The sequence below is a fragment of the Besnoitia besnoiti genome (genome assembly GCF_002563875.1).
Source record: "Besnoitia besnoiti strain Bb-Ger1 chromosome Unknown contig00193, whole genome shotgun sequence".
Taxonomy (NCBI): Eukaryota; Apicomplexa; class Conoidasida; order Eucoccidiorida; family Sarcocystidae; genus Besnoitia; species Besnoitia besnoiti.
The window spans coordinates 1-9,288 of NW_021704062.1; the positions used below are offsets into that span (position 1 = coordinate 1).

The window sequence follows — 9,288 nt, forward strand, 5'->3', positions numbered from 1 at the left end:
AAGACATTATAGTTCCTAGAATACTGAAGATGACTCCGGTTATGAGATACAGACAACCAAGTTCTTTATGATTGCAGTACACCACCACCCCACTGGACTGCTTAAGACAGCTAAAAGTGTTGGATTTCAATATCACGGTAATCATGTTTGCTTGGAAGCTGTAGTCATTATAACTATTGATTTAGTATAAGCATAGAACCAATCCGGTAGTAAGATATACGATAGTAGCTAATCTACCATATAAGATATAAGTCGCTTGTGGAATAGCACTACCAATAATAATCAAGAAGATCATACTGTATACCCAAATAATTACCCATCCACTGACTACATTTCGAGTCATAAAATGTTGTCGTATCAACATTCGAGTATTCAAAGCTCGAATTTCAGATAAAAGAGCTAAGTTAATGAGAGAGGACATAAATACTAACAAACCACCGGTTTTGGATGGGATTACTTTTAACACCGCATAATATGCTAAAAAGTACCATTCAGGTACGATATGAAGCGGAGTTACAAACCGGTTCACTGGTATGGAGTTATCTGGGTGCGATAATTCAATCAAACCAAAAGCCGTTTGTAAGAAAATTAAACCAATTAGATAATATGGTAGATAGGGAACAAACTGTCTCCAGACGTTCTTAACCCAGCTCACGTATTACATCTGACGGTGAACTAGCGTTCCTAACTGAATCTTGTTCAATAACAAGGGAGTAATGAGCCGACATGGAGGTGCTGATACAATCCGAGGATTAGAACTCCCAATATTATCTGACCTGTTATCCCCGGCGTACCTTACGACCGTTATATGATTTAGAGATAGAATGTAATGTGGATTAATATCCACATGGTTTCTACAAAGTGTAGATATAAAATAGTGAATGGTTCTGTAAAGATCTTGCATAACATACCTTTAGATTTGCTTAGCATTATAGAGCTTGTAGGCATGTAAGTAACTAAAGAACTATAGATACTTTGAGTGAAGAATACAAGGATAGCTCCAACAATAACATGGCTAAAATGTATACCAGTTAAGATGAAAAGTCCATTACCAAATGCATTATCATTAATATAAAGAGATAGTCCTAAGTATTCCGTACAGACTAACATTAAGAAGGCGACTACCAAAGTGAATGTCATGATATTCGTACAGCTTGTATACAAATGTTGGTTTTTCAAATATACGCTGGATACCACTATACTTAATGCACTTAACATGATGGTCATGAAAAGCACAAGAGAACTTGGATCCGGTAAACAAAGACCTTCAAGATCTAAACCAGTAGTCCAACTCGTAGTATATACTCCCCAGAAAAAGGTAGTTTATATCAACCTAGGAATCCCATTTTAGTAAGTGTAACATGGAGTCTAGCTTCAGTTGTTATCTGATTGGTATTGCATGCCTGGTGACTTAGAATATGATTCTTATTAATGGAGCACAGTTCCTGGGTATCCAATCCAGTGCTCTGCCTTGGGCATTGAAACTAACCCACAGTTCAACCCTGTATTATAAAATCCAGTAGACTCATGTCCTTGTCGTTTATATAAATCTATTAATGCTTGTCAAGTTCCTTGTATCTAGTTAGCTCACTGCGTACTTAGGATCAGACCAAAAGAGTTCACTAATGGTACTAGAAAATAGGAGATCGCGTTAGTTCTTGGGAAAACGACTTCCGAACCACCAATATATATTGGTACAAAGAAGTTACCATATCCTCCGTACAAAGCAGGCATTAAGAACATAAAGATCATAGCTAGGCCATGTATCGTTATTATCACATTATAAGTAGCTATCGTCTCTGTACAAATGATCCGCGATCCAGAACTGTATAACTCAAATCGAATAAACAAAGACATTATAGTTCCTAGAATACTGAAGATGACTCCGGTTATGAGATACAGACAACCAAGTTCTTTATGATTGCAGTACACCACCACCCACTGGACTGCTTAAGACAGCTAAAAGTGTTGGATTTCAATATCACGGTAATCATGTTTGCTTGGAAGCTGTAGTCATTATAACTATTGATTTAGTATAAGCATAGAACCAATCCGGTAGTAAGATATACGATAGTAGCTAATCTACCATATAAGATATAAGTCGCTTGTGGAATAGCACTACCAATAATAATCAAGAAGATCATACTGTATACCCAAATAATTACCCATCCACTGACTACATTTCGAGTCATAAAAATGTTTGTCGTATCAACATTCGAGTATTCAAAGCTCGAATTTCAGAATAAAAGAGCTAAGTTAATGAGAGAGGACATAAATACTAACAAACCACCGGTTTTGGATGGGATTGACTTTTTAACACGCATAATATGCTAAAAGTACCATTCAGGTACGATATGAAGCGGAGTTACAAACCGGTTCACTGGTATGGAGTTATCTGGGTGCGATAATTCAATCAAACCAAAAGCCGTTTGTAAGAAAATTAACCAATTAGATAGGATAGACATTTAGCATCGGTCATTAACATATGAGGATAGAAGGCTACTTTAAGTGCGGAATCAATACCTGCAGGGTTACTAGAACCATTTAATGTAAATAGAAGATGTGTAATACAATTAGAATGCAACCTACAAAAGGTAATATAAAGTGCAATACAAAGAATCGTTTTAAATGTTACATCAGATACATAGTATCCACCGAGTAACCAAGGTAACTAAAATATGGTATTGGAGAAAGGAGATTAGTAATGACTGTAGCACCCCAGAAACTCATCTGTCCCCATGGTAGTACATAACCGAGGAAAGCAGTGGCTATAGTAAGTAGATATAAAACTAAACCAGACATCCAAGCAGTAGTTAAATAACTATAGCTGGAGTTATACATACCTCGAGACATGTGTATTAAGATACACAAGAAGACGAAAGAAGCAGTTGTTGCATGCAACATCCTAAATTCCCATCCTGCTGCTACCTCTCTAACTAGATGTTGAACACTAGCAAATGCACAAGATGCTTCAGAAGTATATCGGGAACGCTAAAGTGATACCTGTAATTATTTGGAGTACAAAGGTAATTGCAACTAAGAAACCAAAGTTATAAGATGAATTTAGATTGAGAGCACACCGATAAAAGACGAGGTGTGCCCGGAATAGACTCATGGAAATTTGGTGTGTTCTCGAAACCATGCTAGCACAATAGAACTTCGTTAAATAACTACATATTAAAATGAGCGCATGTAAACTAGTCTTAAACACACCGCTCGTCACGTAACAAATCTCAAATCGTTACTGTAGATTTTATATATGTACCGTAACTATAACCATGGTGACATCCAATGTTCACTGCTCAATCTTACCATACATAGTACTTTTATGATCCCAGGCTGGTTTAATAAGTCAAAGTTTAGCCGGGAAGTTAGCGTCTAAAATATATAACCGATAGTCTCAACTTAGATGCACAGATGGACATAATTAATCCTTGTACGGTTTGTACCTACTTGACTCCTCAGTTTAAGCAGAACTGTAGTTTCTCGGGACTAAAGTCAGCATAATCAATAAAAAGGTTTGTTCAGCCACTGGTTCACCATCAACTACCTTGTTTCGACTTCGTACCGACTGTGTTATTGTAGCACATATCAATCCCTTAAATAGGGATATTATTCCCAAACAACCGGATCGTGTTGGCTAGGTGAACTAATCACGTTTCATAAATACAATCAGTGAAAGCTCTTTTGATTTCCATGAACGGAGTTACATATTAGATTCTCTTCGCTCCCATGGTATTTAGTAAGTTAACATTGAAACGTATCCAGTGTAAAGTTTGAACGTAATCCAGCTTTACCTTCTATGTTGTTATGTTAACCAAATAAGTTTCATCGTTGTTGATATTTCATTGACATGTTGATAACATAAATACTAACAAACCACCGGTTTTGGATGGGATTACTTTTAACACCGCATAATATGCTAAAAAGTACCATTCAGGTACGATATGAAGCGGAGTTACAAACCGGTTCACTGGTATGGAGTTATCTGGGTGCGATAATTCAATCAAACCAAAAGCCGTTTGTAAGAAAATTAAACCAATTAGATAATATGGTAGATAGGGAACAAACTGTCTCCAGACGTTTCTTAACCCAGCTCACGTATTACATCTGACGGTGAACTAGCGTTCCTAACTGAAATCTTGTTCAATAACAAGGGAGTAATGAGCCGACATGGAGGTGCTGATACAATCCGAGGATTAGAACTCCCAATATTATCTGACCTGTTATCCCCGGCGTACCTTACGACCGTTATTATGATTTAGAGATAGAATGTAATGTGGATTAATATCCACATGGTTTCTACAAAGTGTAGATATAAAATAGTGAATGGTTCTGTAAAAGATCTTGCATAACATACCTTTAGATTTGCTTAGCATTATAGAGCTTGTAGGCATGTAAGTAACTAAAGAACTATAGATACTTTGAGTGAAGAATACAAGGATAGCTCCAACAATAACATGGCTAAAATGTATACCAGTTAAGATGAAAAGTCCATTACCAAATGCATTATCATTAATATAAAGAGATAGTCCTAAGTATTCCGTACAGACTAACATTAAGAAGGCGACTACCAAAGTGAATGTCATGATATTCGTACAGCTTGTATACAAATGTTTGGTTTTTCAAATATACGCTGGATACCACTATACTTTAATGCAGAGCATAGTTAAGATGATAACTATTGTGGATATAGAAACCAATTGAACACCATGTATTAATATAACAAAGATAATCAGGGTAATCTGGTATCCTTCTTGGCATAACGCTTGTGTAGTTATATGAAGCGTACATTCCTTAATATCTGGAACAATAGATTATGGTTAGGTAGTGGAACAAGGAGAGCGTCTGTTGTACATCAACACTAGATACTGCTAATAACCACTGTAGAGGTATAGTATATAATCCCTGCCCCGGTGCAGTAAAATGTAAAACGGCGGCTGTATTTATGACGGTCCAAAGGTAGGTAAATTCCTTGTCGGGTAATTATCGTCGTGCGTGAAAGTTGGTCCGACTCTTCACATGTCGTTTTATCTAAAACTTTCTTAAATAGAATTATCTTTGAATATGAGGATCCAGATGGCCCGACGGTTAGACCCTGAGCACCTTTACATCACTTAAAATCATATACAGGATCAAATCTTCCTTGAGCGACTCGACAGGCACTAGAGATAGCGTGAAAAGCTCTTTTGATTTCCATGAACGGAGTTACATATTAGATTCTTCTTCGCTCCCATGGTATTTAGTAAGTTAACATTGAAACGTATCCAGTGTAAAGTTTGAACGTAATCCAGCTTTACCTTCTATGTTGTTATGTTTAACCAAATAAGTTTCATCGTTGTTGATATTTCATTGACATGTTGATTAACATAAATACTAACAAACACCACCGGTTTTGGATGGGATTACTTTTAACACCGCATAATATGCTAAAAAGTACCATTCAGGTACGATATGAAGCGGAGTTACAAACCGGTTCACTGGTATGGAGTTATCTGGGTGCGATAATTCAATCAAACCAAAAGCCGTTTGTAAGAAAATTAAACCAATTAGATAGGATAGACATTTAGCATCGGTCATTAACATATGAGGATAGAAGGCTACTTTAAGTGCGGAATCAATACCTGCAGGGTTACTAGAACCATTTAAATGTAAATAGAAGATGTGTAATACAATTAGAATGCAACCTACAAAAGGTAATATAAAGTGCAATACACAAGAATCGTTTTAATGTTACATCAGATACATAGTATCCACCGAGTAACCAAGGTACTAAATATGGTATTGGAGAAAGGAGATTAGTAATGACTGTAGCACCCCAGAAACTCATCTGTCCCCATTGGTAGTACATAACCGAGGAAAGCAGTGGCTATAGTAAGTAGATATAAAACTAAACCAGACATCCAAGCAGTAGTTAAATAACTAATAGCTGGAGTTATACATACCTCGAGACATGTGTATTAAGATACACAAGAAGACGAAAGAAGCAGTTGTTGCATGCAACATCCTAAAATTCCCATCCTGCTGCTACCTCTCTAACTAGATGTTGAACACTAGCAAATGCACAAGATGCTTCAGAAGTATATCGGAACGCTAAAGTGATACCTGTAATTATTTGGAGTACAAAGGTAATTGCAACTAAGAAACCAAAGTTATAAGATGAATTTAGATTGAGAGCACACCGATAAAAGACGAGGTGTGCCCGGAATTAGACTCATGGAAATTTGGTGTGTTCTCGAAACCATGCTAGCACAATAGAACTTCGTTAAAATAACTACATATTAAAATGAGCGCATGTAAACTAGTCTTAAACACACCGCTCGTCACGTAACAAATCTCAAATCGTACTGTAGATTTTATATATGTACCGTAACTATAACCATTTGGTGACATCCAATGTTCACGCTCAATCTTACCATACATAGTACTTTTATGATCCCAGGCTGGTTTAATAAGTCAAAGTTAGCCGGGAAGTTAGCGTCTAAAATATATAACCGATAGTCTCAACTTAGATGCACAGATGGACATAATTAATCCTTGTACGGTTTGTACCTACTTGACTCCTCAGTTTAAGCAGAACTGTAGTTTCTCGGGACTAAAAGTCAGCATAAATCAATAAAAAAGGTTTGTTCAGCCACTGGTTCACCATCAACTACCTTGTTTCGACTTCGTACCGACTGTGTTATTGTAGCACATATCAATCCTTAAATAGGGATATTATTCCCAAACAACGGATCGTGTTGGCTAGGTGAACTAATCACGTTTCATAAATACAATCAGTGAAAGCTCTTTTGATTTCCATGAACGGAGTTACATATTAGATTCTCTTCGCTCCATGGTATTTAGTAAGTTAACATTGAAACGTATCCAGTGTAAAAGTTTGAACGTAATCCAGCTTTACCTTCTATGTTGTTTATGTTAACCAAATAAGTTTCATCGTTGTTGATATTTCATTGACATGTTGATAACATAAATACTAACAAACCACCGGTTTTGGATGGGATTACTTTTAACACCGCATAATATGCTAAAAAGTACCATTCAGGTACGATATGAAGCGGAGTTACAAACCGGTTCACTGGTATGGAGTTATCTGGGTGCGATAATTCAATCAAACCAAAAGCCGTTTGTAAGAAAATTAAACCAATTAGATAGGATAGACATTTAGCATCGGTCATTAACATATGAGGATAGAAGGCTACTTTAAGTGCGGAATCAATACCTGCAGGGTTACTAGAACCATTTAAATGTAAATAGAAGATGTGTAATACAATTAGAATGCAAACCTACAAAAGGTAATATAAAGTGCAATACAAAGAATCGTTTTTAATGTTACATCAGATACATAGTATCCACCGAGTAACCAAGGTACTAAATATGGTATTGGAGAAAGGAGATTAGTAATGACTGTAGCACCCCAGAAACTCATCTGTCCCCATGGTAGTACATAACCGAGGAAAGCAGTGGCTATAGTAAGTAGATATAAAACTAAACCAGACATCCAAGCAGTAGTTAAATAACTATAGCTGGAGTTTATACATACCTCGAGACATGTGTATTAAGATACACAAGAAGACGAAAGAAGCAGTTTGTTGCATGCAACATCCTAAATTCCCATCCTGCTGCTACCTCTCTAACTAGATGTTGAACACTAGCAAATGCACAAGATGCTTCAGAAGTATATCGGAACGCTAAAGTGATACCTGTAATTATTTGGAGTACAAAGGTAATTGCAACTAAGAAACCAAAGTTATAAGATGAATTTAGATTGAGAGCACACCGATAAAAGACGAGGTGTGCCCGAATAGACTCATGGAAATTTGGTGTGTTCTCGAAACCATGCTAGCACAATAGAACTTCGTTAAATAACTACATATTAAAATGAGCGCATGTAAACTAGTCTTAAACACACCGCTCGTCACGTAACAAATCTCAAATCGTACTGTAGATTTTATATATGTACCGTAACTATAACCATGGTGACATCCAATGTTCACGCTCAATCTTACCATACATAGTACTTTTATGATCCCAGGCTGGTTTAATAAGTCAAAGTTTAGCCGGGAAGTTAGCGTCTAAAATATATAACCGATAGTCTCAACTTAGATGCACAGATGGACATAATTAATCCTTGTACGGTTTTGTACCTACTTGACTCCTCAGTTTAAGTTAAGGAGTCCTTTGTTTACAGCTTGTACCGTTACTTTCAGGAGCATACCGTTAAATTCGATGATCTTATGTGTTCACTCAAATCGAATAAACAAAGACATTATAGTTCCTAGAATACTGAAGATGACTCCGGTTATGAGATACAGACAACCAAGTTCTTTATGATTGCAGTACACCACCACCCCACTGGACTGCTTAAGACAGCTAAAAGTGTTGGATTTCAATATCACGGTAATCATGTTTGCTTGGAAGCTGTAGTCATTATAACTATGATTTAGTATAAGCATAGAACCAATCCGGTAGTAAGATATACGATAGTAGCTAATCTACCATATAAGATATAAGTCGCTTGTGGAATAGCACTACCAATAATAATCAAGAAGATCATACTGTATACCCAAATAATTACCCATCCACTGACTACATTTCGAGTCATAAAATGTTGTCGTATCAACATTCGAGTATTCAAAGCTCGAATTTCAGATAAAAGAGCTAAGTTAATGAGAGAGGACATAAATACTAACAAAACCACCGGTTTTGGATGGGATTACTTTTAACACCGCATAATATGCTAAAAAGTACCATTCAGGTACGATATGAAGCGGAGTTACAAACCGGTTCACTGGTATGGAGTTATCTGGGTGCGATAATTCAATCAAACCAAAAGCCGTTTGTAAGAAAATTAAACCAATTAGATAGGATAGACATTTAGCATCGGTCATTAACATATGAGGATAGAAGGCTACTTTAAGTGCGGAATCAATACCTGCAGGGTTACTAGAACCATTTAAATGTAAATAGAAGATGTGTTAATACAATTAGAATGCAACCTACAAAAGGTAATATAAAGTGCAATACAAAGAATCGTTTTAATGTTACATCAGATACATAGTATCCACCGAGTAACCAAGGTACTAAATATGGTATTGGAGAAAGGAGATTAGTAATGACTGTAGCACCCCAGAAACTCATCTGTCCCCATGGTAGTACATAACCGAGGAAAGCAGTGGCGTATAGTAAGTAGATATAAAACTAAACCAGACATCCAAGCAGTAGTTAAATAACTATAGCTGGAGTTATACATACCTCGAGACATGTGTATTAAGATACACAAGAAGA

At 36.5% G+C, this 9,288-nt stretch overlaps 3 protein-coding genes across 3 annotated transcripts; all 3 read right to left on the reverse strand.

Moving 5' to 3' along the window:
* Nucleotides 1–181: 181 nt before the first annotated feature.
* BESB_033310 (cytochrome b) lies at nucleotides 182–728 on the reverse strand (the record flags this gene model as incomplete). The annotated part of the gene is made up of 2 exons (XM_029361917.1): nucleotides 182–625; nucleotides 690–728. The coding sequence occupies 2 exons, from the start codon at nucleotides 726–728 to the stop codon at nucleotides 182–184; spliced, it is 483 nt and encodes a 160-aa protein (XP_029214654.1).
* Nucleotides 729–813: 85 nt separating this feature from the next.
* BESB_033320 (cytochrome c oxidase subunit iii subfamily protein) lies at nucleotides 814–1,227 on the reverse strand (the record flags this gene model as incomplete). Its single annotated transcript, XM_029361918.1, has 1 exon — nucleotides 814–1,227. One exon carries the CDS (start codon nucleotides 1,225–1,227, stop codon nucleotides 814–816), a length of 414 nt encoding a protein of 137 aa, XP_029214655.1.
* A 2,618-nt stretch (nucleotides 1,228–3,845) lies between these two features.
* Nucleotides 3,846–4,397, reverse strand: BESB_033330 (putative apocytochrome b; the record flags this gene model as incomplete). Its single annotated transcript, XM_029361919.1, has 2 exons — nucleotides 3,846–4,096; nucleotides 4,361–4,397. 2 exons carry the CDS (start codon nucleotides 4,395–4,397, stop codon nucleotides 3,846–3,848), a joined length of 288 nt encoding a protein of 95 aa, XP_029214656.1.
* Nucleotides 4,398–9,288: the final 4,891 nt, after the last annotated feature.